Source organism: Mycteria americana, chromosome Z (genome assembly GCF_035582795.1).
Source record: "Mycteria americana isolate JAX WOST 10 ecotype Jacksonville Zoo and Gardens chromosome Z, USCA_MyAme_1.0, whole genome shotgun sequence".
Lineage (NCBI taxonomy): Eukaryota > Metazoa > Chordata > Aves > Ciconiiformes > Ciconiidae > Mycteria > Mycteria americana.
In genome coordinates this window covers 56,274,671-56,293,613 of record NC_134396.1, presented here as the reverse complement: position 1 = coordinate 56,293,613, position 18,943 = coordinate 56,274,671, and the positions used below count along the sequence as shown (strand labels likewise).

The 18,943-nt window shown below is 42.5% G+C and overlaps 1 protein-coding gene across 2 annotated transcripts; it reads left to right on the top strand.

Moving 5' to 3' along the window:
• Positions 1 to 8,543: 8,543 nt before the first annotated feature.
• Positions 8,544 to 18,700, top strand: STARD4 (StAR related lipid transfer domain containing 4). Of its 2 annotated transcripts, XM_075488669.1 has the most exons (6): positions 8,544 to 8,674; positions 9,041 to 9,170; positions 10,871 to 10,920; positions 12,481 to 12,607; positions 13,780 to 13,894; positions 14,441 to 18,700. In XM_075488669.1, the coding sequence occupies exons 2-6, from the start codon at positions 9,066 to 9,068 to the stop codon at positions 14,665 to 14,667; spliced, it is 624 nt and encodes a 207-aa protein (XP_075344784.1). In that variant the 5' UTR covers positions 8,544 to 8,674; positions 9,041 to 9,065; the 3' UTR covers positions 14,668 to 18,700. The 2 variants fall into 2 exon arrangements, with proteins under 2 accessions (XP_075344784.1, XP_075344785.1); XM_075488670.1 differs by lacking the exons at positions 8,544 to 8,674; positions 9,041 to 9,170 and adding an exon at positions 10,558 to 10,767.
• Positions 18,701 to 18,943: the final 243 nt, after the last annotated feature.

Here is an 18,943-nt window from a genome sequence, read left to right as displayed (position 1 = left end):
GTATGTAAAAAACATGAGTTAACAATATGGTGAAGATTTTTTTTTCCAGCTATACTTTTCTCCTTTTATTACCAGGGCAACTAAGTATGCACAGACTGACCATGATTATTTAACGAGACTGCAAAGCCACAAACTACTACTCATTTCCTGTGTGTGATGAAGCTCTTCTGTACACTGTCTCATGGTCCATGATCTGTGCTTTTGATACTTGGCCAAGACACAGCTATTGCACCTGCAGAACGGTGCACTTCTTGACTCACTCAGTAAAGAAATCTCTTTGCCATTGGCACATCATCAAGGCTGCCTGCCCTAGAAATAAAAGGTGTCCCTGGTAGAAGGCAAACAGCTGGGAAGGCAGCAGCAAATGAGGAGATTAGGAACAGAAAGAAGAGGCAGTAAGTTCCCAAACAGATAAAACTAAAGCAAGCTCTTGAGTGTGTCATTGAAGCCTGGCCAAAATACGTTCAACAACTTTTTGGAGATAAGAAATACTACTTATAAAGACTTTTTTGGTGAGGGTCTTCTTCATTCTTTAAGACAAGATAATTGTCTGCGCAGGGGCGAGGGGAATATTTTTTATCAGATGAAAAAAGCTCTCTGGCACTTCAGAACATGTACAAACTTGAAGACCCACTACCATAATAAGATGGGGGGAGGACATAGATGACTGTTATCAAAGAAATCAGATAAGGCAAGAGAAATTAAAACCATGTATGTTTTTGTATATGGGTCTTTTACTCAGTTTGCTGTGCTTGGGAGAATGCTTAAGATCCCCCTGAATATTATTAACTACTGTGCCACACAATGTCTTCTCTGGGTTACAGTCATCACTGTGGGGCATTTAAGAGGGTTTACGAGACAAGACTATCCAAGCAGTTGAGAACTGACAGTAAGACTCCATGTACACCACTATGATGCTATTGCTATGCACTGCTACTATTACACTATTGCTACTTACACCATGCTAATGATGCAATTGTGACCACTGCTTTTGAAAAAGGAGATGGGATGTTTAAAAAACCAGTCTATTAAGACTACACTGAAGGGACTAGCCAGAAGAGGAACAGAATTAATTAATTTTAAATTCTCTTGCAGAAAAGATTATAGCAGTTTCTCAATATCAGATGACACACAAGGCAGATAAAGAACAAAGGTGATTTTAAGACACCTCTACATTTTATTCTTCACATCAAGATGCCTTCTGAACCAAGTCAGCATTTGAATCTCCTAACTGGTTTTGCAGGCAACTTTGAGAATAATGTGAAGGTAGATTTTTTTGCAAGGGCAGAGTTAGAGAGTATAATAATAAAATATATAAACCGAGGATTAATCATCATTCAGGAAAATCATGGTTCTTCTTCCAGACACAAAGAGACGTTATTCTGCATTTCATTTCCTTACACACCATATTCCAGTGGGATCCAAAAAGAAAATAATCAGGGCTAGCTTTTTTACTTTCTGTCTATAGCAAAAGAATAGACAATATTTGTCCTGACCCACAAACAGCAGATAAGAGAAAGATATGGTACTATGGTTTAGCGCAAGTCACAGTTAGATCACGTTAATTAAAAAAATATCTAACAGGTTTCGAAACTTCATAAGGCTTTAGCAACACTTTAGTAAGGAAAATCATTCCCCTTCTCTACGTATTTGGATTTAGACGGTACTTTCAAGTCCAGCTGCTTCAGCAAAAAATATTTATTTTGCTTTCCTGCCATCTTGTGGCTTAACCGCAAAATGCACTTAAAAAAAGGTACAATTGCGGGTTTGTGGAGAAATTGCTTTTTAAATACTATTTGGCCTAAGCTATGCTCTGGACCACCACCCCTTCTCCCTAAACAGCACTGCAGCTTGCCACAGCATGGATCTTCAGTCCTACGAGTTTCTCCGACAACTTGATCCCACAGAAAGAAATTGTGTTGACTAGCCCAGATCTCACCGCAGAGGCAATGGGCCATTCTGTCTTCCAGAGACTGTTCCCTTGACCCAGGTCTGGCTAAGGCAGTGACTGTCTTACTGCATTCACATTTCTTATTTAAATAGACTAGTTTGAAAGTGATGATGTGAGAAGTGAACTGAATTCTAGTCTGGCTCACCCATTAGCAGAGACATATACTACCACTACTATACCAGTGAAACATGCAAGATTTTTAGCTACACTTCTCACCATCTGCCAACTTGCATTTGGGTATATGTATGAGCTCTAAGAATCCAATCGTAGCCTTCCAGGTTTATTTTGCACTTGCAGGGAATGGTCAAGGCAGCTGATTTAATACAGCTCATACTAGGCAAACAAATATGAAATCCTAATGCCATTTCTGCAGCTATATGTGGGCCAACCAGCACAAAATAAATAAAGACTTGCTTTCCATCACCCTGTGGTGGAAAAGCAGCACAGTGTACACTTGTCCAAATCCAGCCAAAGAAGTTAATAACCAGTTGAAGGTCAGACATGAAGAATATTACAGGTTTTCTACAGTCTTTTTGTTGTGGCTTATTTTTTTAACAATATTGCAAGAATCACTAGCTAGCTGCCTATCTAGAATGGCTCCACCGACTGAACTGCCCAACAGCAAAACAAAGTTCTTTGTTTTCTTCATACTTGTGACATATTTCTATGAAAAAAAACATTTGGCCTATGCTGGATTAGAAAGCACCTCCTACACCAGATGTATAGTCAGTTGGATTTAGTGGCTCATGTGACAGTTAGTGGGTGAATAATATTTCTGCATATTTTTAGCAAGAAATAAACTCTTAAGAGTCAAGACTTCACTGGCTGATGTTCCAAGAGAGTCAGACTTCTGCAGCAGTTTTCCTGCCAGCTGAAATGCTATGCTAGTCTGACTGGAAACACCAGGAGTGGTTAAGGGCAAAACACTTCCGCTGGTCTGTTATTTAGTGAGAAATTTTCTGGGCCATATCATTTCAGAGGAGTTGGTAGAAAGTTTCAGTTAAGTAACAGGGCTGCTGTGCAACTTGCAGAATGCTCTGCCCAGGACATTTCAAGACCATGGTTTTCCAAAGCAGCTTCTTCTGGAAGTTCAACTTTCAACTGTTCTTCCATTTACAGCTGAGTTACAAACCTGGATTTTATTTCAGAAAATACAAACCTGTATTTTATTTCCCTGACAGAGAACATGAATCAGATGGTTAGAGAGGTGAAAAAAATATCTTAGGAGTCAACTGCAGGTGAAAAGTAACTGCAGGATTTCTCACAAGATCCTCATAGAGAAGCTGTTGAAGTACTGGCTGAATGAGCAGACAGTGAGGTGGATTGAAAAATGGCTGAACAGCCAGGCCCCGAGGGTGGTGATCAGTGGCACAAAGTCTGGTTGGAGTGGTGTGCCCTAAGGGTCAATACTGGGTCTGATCCTGTTTAACATTTTCACTAATGATCGGGATGATGGGGCACAGTGTACCTGCAGCAAGTTTGCAGATGACACCAAACTGGGAGAAGTGGCTGATACACCAGAGGGTCATGCTGCCATCCAGAGGGACCTGGACAGGCTGGAGAAATGGGCCAACAGGAACCTTACGAAATTCAACGAGAGAAAGTGCGAAGTCCTGCACCTGGGGAGGAACAACCCCAGGCAGCAGTACATGCTGGGGGCCGCCCAGCTGGAAAGCAGCTTGTCAGAAAAAGCCCTGGGGGTCCTGGTGGACACCAAGTTGAACATGAGCCACCAACATGTGCTTGACCCAGAGAAGGCTAATGGTAGTCTGGGCTGCATTAGACAAAGTATTGCCAGGAGGTCGAGAGAGGTGATCCCTCTCCTCTGCTCAGCACTGGTGAGGCCACACCTGGCGTCTTGGGTCCAGTTCTGGGCTTCCCAGTACAAGACAGACATGGGCATACTTGAGAGAGTCCAGCAAAGGGCCACCAAGATGATGAAGGGACCGGAGCATCTCTCCTAGGAGGAAAGGCTGAGGGAGCTGGGACTGTCCAGCCTGGAGAAGAGAAGGCTCAGGGGGATCTCATCAGTGTATATAAATACCTGAAGAGAGGGTGCAAAGAGAACAGAGCCAGGCTCTTTTCAGTGGTGCCCAGTGACAGGACCAGAGGCGATGGGCACAGATTGAGACACAGGAGGTTCCCTCTGAACATCAGGAAACACTTTGTCACTGTGAGGATGACCAAGCACTGGCACAGGTTGTCCAGAGAGGCTGTGGAGTCTCCCTCCTTGGAGACACGTAAAAGCCGTCTGGACATGGTCCTGTGCAGCTGTCTCTAGGCGGCCCTGCTTGAGCAGGGGGGTTGGACCAGATGACCTCCAGAGGTCCCTGCCAGCCTCAACCATTCAGTCATTCTGTGGTTCTATGTGTCTGCAGGGAAGAATAGTTTTAAAGGGCTATAAAGCCTGTGTGTTTTGTGCAAGACAGAAGGTCTGGGTCTAGGAAGTCTGAATCTTACCATGAAACTTGGTGCCTGTGCAAAGGTCCCAAACCTGCAGAACTCTGACGTACGTGGTGTTTTCTACCTTTCACAGTTAAAAGCAGCATACCTGACAAAAAAACCCAACAACGTTTTGAAGTGTATTCGCAGTTTTAAGAACCTTTCACTGCTTGAAATTAATGAGTTCTCTTGCACCAGTGGGCAGGTTCAAGTAGGTTTGAGTTTAATGTCCTGGTAAGACCGAGCACAATAACCAGCTCAGGAAAACTGAGCAGTCAGAAGAGAGTAATGGAAAACAAAATGTTCATGACCAAATTGAGCACTGGTCTAGGAACAGATCAACTGATCAATCAACCAATCATAGCACTCTTCAATATCGTACAGAAATTACTAATCTGAAAAAAACCCAACAATTCATTAGTGATATCTCAGGTAGAATTGTACTACAGAACACGTATTGGCACAGACATTGCGCCTACTTTTTATAATTGCACAACTACTAAAAAAGACTCAGGCTCAGAATAAATATGTCAGACTACCTTGGTAATCACCCTGCACTGATACACTGTAGTCTATTCACCAGACAATAAATAGTTTAAAAATCCAGCAGGAAAATGATGCTTTTTCCTCAAAAGTGTTAAGCAATACTGTTAATTAGTTACATTTTCCTTCTCAAAAAGTTGTATAACGGCTCTTGCCAACCCATCAGTCAAAGGGAATGCAGATGCTCAAAAGAATAAAGGATGCCAGGCCCCATTATCTCCAGACTTCTGCATGGGAATTCTCTGATGCCTCTAGCTGTGCAAGCCTTAGTCAATGCTTGTATGAAGCAGAAAGCTCCTAATGAAGCAGAAAATTAGGAAAAAAATCCCAGCTTTCCATCTTGTCTGTAGCTATTGATTAGCTGATAAAAAGCAGTCAGAAAACAGGAAGCCTGGTAACACTGATCTTGGATTGGCCTTTCTATTTCCAAAATTCAGATTTGATTCTGAAGAACTGTATTAATTTAACCTAAAGGGAGATATTGTATCTCCGTATGATCAAGCCAGCTCAACAGGCAAGGAACAGCCTCAGGAGGACAAAATGTGGTGTAAAGTGCCTGTTAGAATAGGCTTTTTAGAGTTCTCTGTGTGACAAAAGTTCAAACTATATTTAAGTTTGAGACTATTAAATACATTAGCAAGGGCAGCCTGTTAGCTTTCTATCTGGAAAGGGCACTAGGCAGTTTGGAGACATTTAAATTTAAGAGAAATATATCGGTCAGAATAACTTTAATGAGGCAAGCATGTGCCGTTCATTCTTGTTCTTCCAACAGCTGGAGTTCAGGTTTGATACAGTAAAATACTTCGGTACTGGTTTGGACTGGAACCAGCCTGCTGATTGTCATATAGGAGTGAGCACATTAAATATTAATGGTTCTATACCCTTTGCTACAAAAGCACAATTTGGTCCAGTGTGTTTGGTAAACTGCACTCATTTTATTACCTCTAACACAGTTGCAAGACATTAGGGTTAGATGTGTACCATTCCTTGTATTTGAAAACCACCCAAAGTGTCCTCCTTACTATTTTTTATACATTCCACTGGGGAACACTTTCAGCAATCGAACCCATTTTTAGGCATCGGTTAACTAATATTAAATGCTGGTAGTTAGTCTCACACTTCTCCATGCAATAGTATTTCTAGGATGAAATATCAGGCATTCTAAGATAACAGTTCACCTTCATGGAGGTGAACACAGCAGTTTGCAGGATAAATTTTATTTTATCAAGTTACTTTCAAGTTGGGGACAGAGGTATTTTGGGCTTTTAACATTGTTCATGGATCCCACTAGTTGTGATAATCAAAATTTCCCTGTGCAAGGTGTTGTATGACAAGAGGAACAGATGTTCTTCTACAGCAATACTGCATAACTCTGGGGCGACATGGCCCTGGTGTAATTTGGGAGCGGTTCAGGAGTTAGTGCTGCAAAGGTGTGCCACAGAAGCTAGAAGGAAGAAGCAGCAAAGGCTCAGCTATGGCATGGTTAACAACATTTAATATTTGTCTCCCATAGCATTTTCCTCACACAGGCACAAGTTTGAGCTGGTAACACTGTAGGTATTGGTGTAGTTAGTGAAGGAACGTATGTGGCAGCACTTGCACATTGTTATCTCAGGTTCTTCACTGACACTTTGCACTGCACAGCTGGGAAGCCTAGAAGATATGGAAGTACCCACCTCACTGTGGTGAAAAACTAATTTATAAGCCCTGAAAACACCAAGTTGGCCCAAAACATAAAATTAATGTTGAATATCAGAATATAGACTATCCAGGGGCTTTACAGAAGACTTACAGACCTCCTAGGCTTACGAAACTTGCTGTATGAGCAGCCACAGCAGCTTTCAAGAGACCTGCCAGCCTTCCATTAAAATCCATCCAGCCCTTGGAAATATGACACATTTCTACAAATACGGTTTTATTCAGAAATCACTATTTTCCAACAAAACCTTGTCATTCCCTCCTTCAAGAAAAATAAGTCTCCTTCTAAAAAAATGAACAAGCTTACACTGGTGGTTTAAACTAAGTAACAGCCCACGGGGAAGGAAAGACATCCTGAAAGGCAAGAAAACACTTGACTTCAAGAAGTGCAACAGGCCAGGAAAGAATGGAGAAAGCATCCAGGGGCTGGTCAGATGTACACTTTTTCACTTACAGGACAGGAGTCTGAAGGAAGACTGGTGAAATACATTCCCATAATGTTGCTACGCTTTCAGCTCAAAACGACTCTTTTGATTCTGTAAAATTTCAAGGATTATATGCAAGACATTTTCACTTTTTGTTTAGTATGTCCTTAAAAGCATGATCTTTGTTTAGAAACCCATTTTCATTTAAGGCAAAATGACCAAGAGCTGTAATCTGCAAGGGGAGCTAGGGGCAGTTCAAAAAGCCTGGCGTAAAGCCATGTATTGAGAACACAGCCATGGTCAAACCATGCATTTTGGGAGCCAGCATTAGCCAAAATGAACAACATATTACCACACAAAGATCTGTTGTCCCCACTCTTTCTAACCATCTATTTCTTGCCCCATTTCTTTTTCTGCCCTTCCAAGATTTTGGTCTTTTTGCATGGATGTTGCCTGATATGATTCTGTTGGACTGAGTTGGGTGAAGTCCAGTGAACAGTGCAATTCTGCAAGAAACAAGCAGTTAAACATACTTTCAAGTTTGCTTCAGCTGTGGGCTGACCACAGGAGCTGCCTTATTCCTAAGAAGAATATGGTCTGCTTGCTGCTTTACAGAGCAAAGCAAAACTTCAATACCTCCTTCAAAAGCCTGCTGGATCACACTGCAAGGACTGCTGACTGAAATCAAGGGTATTTCAGGCATTCTCACCGCAATGCACCTCTTGCTGTGCTCTGCACCGTCTTAAGACCTTCATGGCTGGACAAGCATTTTGTGTTCAGTTTCAGCTGCTGTGACAAAAGTCATAGCTAACAGCAACCCCGGAGCGCTGATAGGGAAGACGCTCCTCAACGCTCCCGCCCGCTGCATGGCACTTGCAGGACAGCCCCCAGCTGAACAGCGCATCCACAGGACACTTCAACCGGAAAGCTGCCGTCCTGTGTAAACCTTTATAAAGTCACAGAAAAAAGCCTTTACAAAGCGGCGGTAACAGGCCACATGAGAAGAAGAGCCCTGGAGCAGACCCAGCCCGGTGACTGAGGCTCGGCCTGCTCCCACGCAGACACTGCGACGCTGTGGTAACGTGCCGTCACCGCAGTCGGTCGGGGCCAGCCCGCTGTTACCAGGACAGCAGCTGGGCGCCCCCCAGGCCCGTCCCGCTGCCCCGGCCGCAGGGGTCCCCGCCGCCCCGCCGAGGCGAGGCCGGGCCAGGCCAGGCGAGGCGGGCCCGGGCACCAGCCGCCGCGGCGCGCCAGTCCCGCCTCCAGCAGCCCCCGAGCCGGCGGGGGCTGCCCCGCCGGGCGTAGCCCCGCCCCTCCCATCACTCCACTCCCTCCACCCAATCGGGGCGCACGCCTTCCCCCGCAGCAGCGAACGGGAGGGCGCCCTCCTTCCTCCGGCTCGTGACGACACGCCGGTGACATGTCGAGAGTTCGCCTGATGAGAGAAGAAGCCCCCACCTCCGCCCTCGGCGGATCGCGCCGCCATTGGCTGTGCTGGGAAGCCGGCCACTCTCTCATTGGCTGCCGGCATCGGCCGTTGGGCTGCCGGGCCGGCCGGCAGTGCGGCCAGCGGGGGAGGCGGAGGAGCGCAGGGCGAGGAGGGCCGCGGACGCAGGTGAGCGCGGGGCGCCAGGGCCGGGGCCAGGGTCGGGGCCGGGGCCGGGGCCGGGGCCGGGGCCGGGGCTGGGGCCGGCGCCGGGGCCGGTGCCGGGGCTGGGAGCGGCAGCGGCAGCGGGGGGCTCGCGCCCGTCATGCGCGCCTGACGGCCGCGGAGCTCCGGGCGTGGCCTGGCGCGGCGGGGGCGGCCGTTGGCTCGCGGCCTGCGCCCCCCGCCGAGGGATCCTGACAGCCGCCCCCTGTCACCCGCACCAAGCGGGGGGGTGGGTGGTAGTTCCTGCTTTCTGTGTTCAGAGTGCATGGATTTAAATGAGTCGCGCGGCTGTCGACGTCCTTAACGTGGTGTCTTGTCCTGATGTGACAGGTGTCTGTACGCAGGAGGAAACCAAATGGATCTCCTGCCAAATTCAGCACCCCTGGCTAGGAAACTGCGGAACACTCTGATTCAGTACCACAGCATCGGAGACAGCGAATGGCGGGTTGCGAAGCAAACTGTGAGTGGCCTGGGTGGCTTCACACGTGCGGCCGGATTTGTTCTCTCAAGGAAGCTGTAGGTCACTTGGCGGGGGAGTTGGGAGAAAGAGCTGTAATGAGTGTGAAACATTTGGCAAATTCTTGCGGGACTTTCAGATGAGCGGCCCTGTGAAACCACCCTTCTGGGGTAGGACAGCTTTAGATGACAGAATGTGGTTTTCCTGTCTACAGACATACTCTGTCATTCCTTCTACCCATTTTCAGGGAAGTATCTCACAGAAGAATCCTACCTGTGTAAAACTATAGGCTTTTCTTAAAGCAAAATTGGAAATGCTGTTAGCACTAGCAGTGATGCAAGATGCTCACTTGTACTTTCTAACAAACAAACCACAGCCTGCGGGTAGGCTCTGCCGGCTGGAGTCTGGAGTCTCTTTTGTCTATAGTGCTTGAACCCATCATGCTTCACCTTCCAAAAGTCTTCCTTTTGAAAAGTGAGATCATTCTCAATTCTTTCTCTCATATTGCTTCATGTTTCCATTGCCTTCAGAGGCCCCACATTATCAGAAGTTTCCTTCCATGACAGACAATGCAGTTCTCTAATGTGTGAACAGACATTGATAAGAGAGGGTCGAGTGTTCCAAAAGTAACTTGATTATTTGCAGAATTAACAAATTAACTGTCTTGAAAGGGAGGAACAGAGCATCCAAGTCTTTCATGCTTACAAAACACCTACACCACCTCTGCTCTGCTAAATGCTGAGTCTTATATATATACCATTATTTTCCTTTAGGAAGTTACGTGAATCTCACTGTTTCAGATCATGTTACTCCCCAGATTTTACCCCTGTAAAATTTGCAGTTGGACTTCTTTCCTTCCTTCCTTCGTTGTGTTTTGTACTGTGCCATGAAAAAGAAACTCAGAGCTTTAGCTACCTGACAGGGAGATATGTTTTGCCCATAAATATCCTCAACAGTTCTGGATGCAGTACTTATGCCACTGTTCTTTAGGACATTTGGTCCTTTGTGCTTACATAATCATGATTCCAAATAAAAAGATGCCATATGGTACTCTCTTCAACACTGAAATTCAGAGATTTTGTACAGAGGTTCCATTTTATCGTTCGATAAAAATCAGAAGATACTGTTTTCTTTATTTTCTCTGGCTAACTTTACAATAAATAGACTACTGCTTGCAAGACACTTCTAGTCAAGCATCTAGGAGAGAAGAATAACTTAAGCTTTCTTGTCTGCCAGCGTCAGCACCTCCTGCACACATCTGCTTGGTCATGTGTTACAGGAGTGCAAGCAGAATTTGTGTGGTCTTCCTGTCTAAATAGTGTCCAGATAATGGGTTTCCAGTTGCCTTTTAATTGAAAGGCTTTGCCTAGTAACGCAGTTCCATTATTCTGTGTGTTTTCCTAGTAAAGTGGCTTGGCCTGCCAAGCCCTATTTCTATGCAGACTTCTAGCATTTGACATTGAGAAAGGCTATTGACTGATTTTTGGAAAGAATGGAAGATTATGAGCAAAAGATGTCTGAAACATCTGCTTATCTTCTCAAGAAAAGTGTACAAAAGTGCCCAGGTCATTGAGCCCTTTGGGGTGAACCAGAGCTAATGGTAAAGTCTTTTGCTTTCCTTCAGAAAAATTAAGGCACTTTCTGGATATCTTAGAATTGTACGCAAGAGACAGTTTAACATCATATCTTCTGTTTTCTTTCAGAAAGATGCAACTGTGTGGCGTAAACCATCAGAAGAATTCAGTGGATACCTGTAAGTTTGCCTGCAGAGAAGATACATTTTTAACGTTCCACAAACGTGTTTCGTAGAATTTAGAAATGAAGGCTGTGGATTCTACAGCCTTCAACTACACAGATTCCCCGCAGGAGAAGCTAAGTGGATCATTTAGGGTGCCTGTACCATTTCTTTTTAGTATCGTACTTTGATGCTTTAGCATTGGATGGTGTCTAGAACAATGAACAATGAAAACTGTGGAGCACACCACAAAACTCCCATTGGCTGAAGTGGGCAACAACATAGGCCCAGACCTTTTAGAAGGATGGTCTGCAAACCACAGAATTAAGTCCAGGTTCAGTAGGTCTGAAGGGTCAGTGCTTGGACTTTCACAGTGACTATGCAACTACAATAGAGCAAAATATCAAGCATGTAGTTGTGGGAAAGATGTGTGACGTAAAGGCCCTTCCTGTGTTAGTTTCTGTCACTGGGTTCTATTGGTATCTGTAGGTTTAGGTAGAGAAATAGTTACTAAAAACCAGCACTCTAAAGAAAGGAAAAGTCACATGAAAAGGTAGTGTTTGAAAGTATCTCAAAGACTGATACACTCTGTGGAATTTAAATCCTGTTAAATCTGCAAGAGCTGATGACCCCAGACACCAAGTCTGCTGACTCTGTACAGGGCCATGGGCACACTGGCATCAACAATAGGCGTAACTTGAACCACTGCCAAGAGGGCAGTGGCTGCTATGTGCAGATGAAGACTGCAGGGTTGTGAATACACCTGGTGTAATAAAAGACACTTGGAAAAACTTTCCAAACACCTACCTAGAAGCCACTGGCATGTTCATGTCGTCCTCCAGTTCTGAGTATACAGCTGAGATACCAGGTAACTGTGAGTGAATATGGGTGAACTGTGCAAGTGAATAGATGAATGTGTTGCTTGACTAGTTATCTACTATTAGTAAGAACAGCTTAATGAATAAGAATTATTTTGAAAATAATGGTTCTGATGGATTCTTCCCCTTCAGGAGCCAGAGGCCAGGTAACTCAAGTAAACAAAATCTCTGGTGTCTACTAAAAATATCTGATAACAAATGAATGTTCTGTAATGTCTTATACCAAATTATTTTGTTTGGTACTCTAATACGCCACCAAAGCATAATGAAGATTCTCATTAGCTTGGTCCTACTACTGTTACTTCTACTTTATGAAAAATGTTTTTCCCATTGTACCCCTGCTCTCCTTTCTTTTTGCATTTAGCTTTACTTGTCCCTGGTGGACTCCCTTGCTCCCCCAGCAAGAGCAGCAAAACACCAAGTTGTTAGAGAAATAAACATGATGATTTTTATCTGAGGGAAGAGTTTGCCGTTTACAAAATAGTGATTGCAGCATAAGGACAAATCTTCTCAGAATAACATTTATTGCAGAGGAGAATAGATGCACCCATAGGTCTTTTTCTGTATTGTCTTTCTGATACAATTGTTCACTGACCATAACTCCAGGTACCAAGGTATTACAGTAAGTGTGCTGTTGCAAATTAAAGGAATATTTATAAAGAATTTCTCACCTTTAAATGTAAACATAATGTTTCTCTAGCTACAAAGCTCAAGGAGTGGTGGAAGATGTTACTAACAGAATAGTGGATCATATTCGCCCTGGACCTTATAGGCTAGACTGGGACAGCTTAATGACTACAATGGACATCATGGAAACATTTGAAGAGGTGAAGACTTGTTTAGATTCTTAAGGGAAATGTGTATAGTGCATACATGAATTTAACAGTACAGCAGAGCAGTTGTTCCAACAAATACTAACATTTTTCTGCCTGTTTTCTGCATGCACATGGGATATTGTGCATACATGTTGTGGGTGGCCTCAGATGAGGCTTTCTGGCTGTGCAGTCCTGTTCTGAAGCTAGAAGTTCAGCTTTCCATCAATGCTAAAAATAAAGGAGTAAAACTTGGTTGGTCACGATTATCTTGGACCTAGGAGCTCTGGTAGCCTCTGATAAAATTCACATATAGAGAGTTACAGTGTAATATTTTGTATGCCAAAGCCTTTTCATAACAGCTTGTTTTCTTGCATTCCACAATGAATAAAATCGTGGGTATTAATTATCCACACATACAGAAGCTGCAACCTCTCCCTCCTCCTAAAAGACCGGCTTCACTGTATGTCAGGGCTTTGTGCTGGCAGCCAAAATAGTTCATACTGAGGAGCAGGACTTGCTAAGGAAAGGTGGCTTTGAAGTTGATTACAGAAGAGCTGGTAGCCTTCCTTTGGTTACTGGGGACATTCAGTATGACTTCAAAACCCTGTGGACAACTGGCTTAAACATGGATTTTCTTTTCCTCTGGCTGTTACGGAAAAATTATATGGCAAGGTATTTTTGCTAATTATTCCCTAAAATTTATGCAAACTCTATTGTCTTAAAAGAAAGCCTTTTTTGAAGACTTGTTTGCGTTCCATTTTATTATTCACTTGGTGGATTAAAAGTACATGACAGAGCATCTTAGTCCTGAGAGAGGCCTCTTGCAATTTATTCATGGTCCTTTCAGACTCGCTAAGTAGTTGTTAAGCCACATAAAAGCCACATGGCTTTCAGTTCCCAGGCATGACAGAGTTCTGTAGTTTTAGTCAGTATGGTTTAAACGTGTCAGATATTCTCAGCTCCTGCAGCTCTCAGTTGCAGACTGCAAGTCCTTACAAACTTCCAGCATTTAGACTGAAAACAACGCAGCCATCCAGACCTCACTGAAGTTATTTGCACAGTGTAGCTGACAGAGGCTGTGACCTTTGTGGAAAAGGCTAGCTGCCTACCAGCCTAAATTTCCCTGTATTCATTATACTAAGTTATTTTTGTTTTTTACCCTCCTCATTCTGTCACTCAACAAGAACTGCTGTGTTATGCGCTACACCACTGCTGGCCAGCTCTGGAACATCATAGCACCAAGGGAATTTGTTGATTTCTCTTACACTACAAGCTATGAAGATGGGCTACTAACATGTGGTAAGGCACCAGTTAACCTCTGCTTAATTCTTATTTTGCAACAGCTGCTTGGCTTAAGATTTGATTCAAACTAAGTTTAGTTCTGCAGTAAGCATTCAAAATGGTGTAAGATGGTATCCAACAAGTATTTCAAAGGTATTTTAACATTTTACAAATTTAAAGAAGTATACGAGTTACTGGTTTACCCATGAGCCATGCCAGTGTGCCAAGTTTCATTTATGCCAACTGTGGGACAGGAGTGGTAGAGACAAGTTGAGTGCTCTGACTCAGCTCTTAGAGCAAACTGGGTGGAGTAACAACTTGGTAGTAAATAGGAGGAATGTCTTTTTAATGTCATAATTTCTACTTATCAGGTTCTGGTTGTCTGTTGTGGAGTTTGGATGAAGAGCAGACAACTTTCATGCCTGAAAGTACCCAGAAACTCGAAGTGTGTCTGTCACTTCTGCTAAATTCCCCAAGCAGAAACATGTACATTTTAGATATACTGTACCTTTATTTTTTATCTGTCTCAAATTAATTTCCTTTTTTTTTTGTTTTCCTTGATAGGTATAAGCCTAGACTATGGAGAGGTGAGACCTAACTTTGTCCGTGGATTCAATCACCCTTGTGGTTGGTTCTGCGTCCCTCTCAAGGACTATCCGAGCCACAGCCTTTTGACAGGCTATATTCAGACTGAACTGCGAGGGATGCTACCACAGTCTGCAGTAGACACTGCCATGTCTAGTACCCTGGCCAATTTCTACTCTGACCTCAAAAAGGCACTGAAAACATAGACAGTGACTTAAAAGCCCATGCGTTTCTTGCAATCAAATTATACTGTTTAGCTTAGCATAGGTTAGCTACTGAGTTAAGAGGTGAGTAACATTGTTCCTGAATGATACCTGAACCTTTATGTAAAGGGATCCAAACAACTTTACCAAGTACTTTTTGATGTGATACTTAGCATACATTCCTAATTCACAGTGTGAGATTCTGTTTCCTGCTCAGCACTCTGCAGCTGTGTGAGGAATAGTCTGAATCTATAAACCTCTGGCTTCCTAGGTAGAAAACACAAGGGGGGTGTGTGGGCTTGAAAAATGCAGCATGAACTCAGCTCTCACCAATAGTATTGAGAGTGGAGTGCTCGGGATTTTGCGGGTGCAGGTCGCTGTACAGGCAGGATCTCATTGAAGATGTAATTTTGTAATATATATATTTTTATATTTACTTAAAATTTTTGATTTATGTAGTTTGTACACATGCATCTGTAATTTGTTTTAAAAAATTTGCCTTGATTTCTCATAGGGATATTACATAGCTAAGTTGTTAAATTATACTATTCATAAGAAAGCTATTCGCTCTTGTTAGCAAAAATAAGTATTCATTATTGGCATTTCTTTGATGTTGTAACTGTAACTTAATTAACTGTTATGTATAACAGTTTCAGTGCATAGATAAAGAAATGCCCTTACAGCTGATCCAAAGCTCATTTAAGTAATCAAGTGTCTTTCCATAGTTTTTAGTGGGCTTTTAATCACACAGTTGTCAAAATAGCAAACTTCCAATGGATGTTCTGTGATATTCTGCACTTCTAAAGAATTTTTTACTTAATTTGCATGTAATTGTGTGTGTGGGTTTTTTGTGTCTTCCTTAACTGAAAAACCTAGAATTACTAAAGCAACAGAAAGGACCACTAACTTGCTTCAGGTATAGGCATTGGTGAAGCCACAACAGCACAGACTGCCAGCATGCTGCTACAGCGCACTGGAGTGTTCTGTGGTAATACCCCTAGGTTGATCTTTGCAATAAATGAAATCTTAAATGAGCATCTTAAAACATGAGCAACTGAAGGACAAAGCTCAAGCTGCAGAGTTCCTCCGATCTGCTGGAGGATGGAGGGTCAGATTTTTAAGGATATTTAGCCACCCAGTGATGCTGACAGGTACATAGCAGGGGCTTTCAAAAGATTACTGTCTGTGCTGTTAGGAACCGGAATTCTCTTTAAAACCTGACATTAAGCTTTTAATGTTGGCATGCATCATTTGCTCAGGTGATATTGTAATTATCCCTATGCTTTACCATGCTAGCAGAGGCAAGTTTAGCTGCATAGTAATTAGGGAAAGTACCTTGGAGCCCTAATATTTTGGGGCCAGTTCTATGCATACAACCCAAAGACTGATAATGGACTCTTGGGGAAAAAAATTCAGATGAAAATTGTTCCCTTGCAATATTGGCTCTTTGGACACTAGCCACTGTAGATGAACTCTGAACATTGAGGACTTTTCTTTCCCATTGCTCAAGTGGAGAGGTAGAAAAAACATGACACCAAATATAGTGAGGGCTCTCCCAATGTGCTTCATGTATTAGGGCATTTAGTACTGTTTAAGACACTTAAAAACAATGGCATCAAACAGCCTTTGGTGTCTTTGTAGGCAGAAAATGCCTGTTCGGTTTTCTGTATTCTGCAGTTCCCTTTAAAATCCTTGGTTACTCTTCCCATCTTTTCTGTCTTCCTTGTTTCCCCCACAGTGCTGGAAGTTCACAAGCTGATCTTGCACCACCAAGGACACTAAGGAATCAGTGTCAGCACACCCACTTTTTCCTAAATGCTAGGGTCCACTCCTTTCTAGTATTGGTACAGAGGCAAGTATGAAAGCCCTGGCAATACTGCTCTGTGGGATGAATGCTGACATTATTATAGAGGAAGCTGTGTCAAGTGTACCCTCTTTATTATTCCCAGTTATAAAGACTACATGCGTAGTGAATCTGCATATTCATGTCTTCTTTTTTTAAAACTGCTGGGACTGACTAATTGAGGGGTTGTGATACAGATGCATATAGAGAAAAATATTCCATTGCTCTGTAAAAAGCCCAGTTTAAATCTACACAGAGGCACTTCAGTGCTGGAGAAACGGGTCAAAAGGAGCACAAGGCACTTACAGGATGATGTTTGTACAACACTAGGCATGGCAGAAAAGATTAAGAGGTCCCTGTTCCAAACACCTAGTATAAAGGCTCTGACACCCCTAGAGTATCTACCCTTATTTAGTGTTGAGTGAAATGGGTTTTTATGCTTTCAGTGAAGATAGGCTGGTGAAGCATAGAGCAGTTGAAGAAAGAAGACTTGTGTTTAAATGGAAGAAAATTCCTAGTGTATTTTAAGTATGATGATGTTTTTTATAAAAATTTCTTCATGCAGGCTTCCTTTTTATCAACAGAGTTGTTTTCAGTAGCAGGCCTAGAGATGGAAAGATATTGTGAATGAGAAAAAAGTTTCTGAAAGCAAAGTAGGTCTTCTATTTTGCATTATAGTAATTTATTCCTTAAACACTGTTTAAGCCATTTTTGTGTGTTTTAACAGATGTAGTCTATTGCTAATGAGTCTGGACATTCAAGTGAATAACAGAGACTACCAGAGACAGAGAACAGAAGCAGAATTTTTTATTTTTAATCAATAAAAGAGCATAGTTTTCAGGTGAAGAGGAATCACAGAAGGTGCTAACAAATTTTAAGGATTTATTTTGGGGTATCTCACACTTCTAAAAATGTTTCTTATTTAGGAGTGCAATGGTTGACAATGTATGCTGATTATGCTGCTGAAGCAATGCATAGCCAATACCCCTACAGTCATTATTCCAAACAGTTCAGCTATAGAATAATACAGAACTAGAAGAAAGATGTCCAGTTTCTTAGTGTGTTGTATTTATTTGAAACCAAAACTTATTTTCTTTTTATGTAGCTAAGGATTGAGAGGAGTGTTAGATCTTGAAGCAGAGCTGTTCTTTAACCAGACTACATTAAGAACCAAGAAAGCCACAAAATCAAGTATTCATCCGATCAGAACCTCTTTTCCTACTATGGCATTGTTTTCCTCCTAAGTTAGTGGACAATCTAGATGAAGCCAAGAAGACAGTACTAACAGGAAAGCAGTTGAAAGGAGAAGTGCAGGAGTCCATGTTTTGCGTGTTAGAAGCTTGTGGGAGACAAAGTAAATTACCTAGTATAGATTTCTGTCATCCTCACAGCACCTGAATTTCTGCAAGTTTGTGAGGTTTGCCAGTACTTGAGTTTAAGAGTGTTTCAGTTAAGCTGGAATACAGTTTTCTGAAAGCGGCTTCTGAATGAGGTGCCCAAGAATAGCAGAGACCAGTTTTTGCTAGGGAAATGGCATATAAATAGACACATCAAAATTATTTTTATATGACTAGTATTTTTTTTAAAAACTTCCTTTTTCAGGGCTTTAGGCAATATGACAGTCTAATCTTTGGCACTTTAACTACGTGCTTTGTGTGTGGATGGGGAAGGTGGCTAAATATAAGAAAATTTTCATGTTTGGCTTCTGTTCTTCATCTAAAACCTCTAGCATTGACCTTGCCTGTAGCTGTGCTCCTTATTTTACATATGCAGAAGATAGAGATCGGGCTAAGTTCAATTTGGGGGCAGTCCAAGGTACTCTACCACAGCCTGCTGAGAGGTGGACCAGTACTTCAGGTAGATACTTTGGGAATAGCACTAACCCTCATCTCGAATTTGATGAATTTATAAACGTGAAACATGATGAATTTGTAAGATGTGAAAAGAATGTATAATTCCTCCAGTAATCATAAATAACCAGAACTATTTTGATGGTGTGAGCTGGTGATTCATCCTAGGAGGTTCATTGCTGTAAAAGTAGCCATAGTTCTATTGAAACCAGTCAACTTGTGCCTATGTTCAGAAAGTCAAAGTCAGTCTGTCTTAACAGTGGTTTTAACTGACTGTGTTCAGCACTTAAGAGAATTGTATTTATATTTTGTACGTAATTACAGAATAAATTAAAACATGGATTCCAACAGACTCATGATGTAGCTTTTTCAATACTTGTGCAGGCAGACATAGCATTCATTCATTTTTTGGGGAGTTATGTCTGATGACGAGGTTAATCTTCAGCCACATGGTGATCCCTAATGCTATCAATTCATCTCCTTAAATTTAAAAGCCAAAAAGCCTATCTTTACTTAGAAACTTGATTTAGGCCTAGGAAGATGCGCAACTCAGATTTCTGCTAAATTGGAATCTCTTGAAAACAGT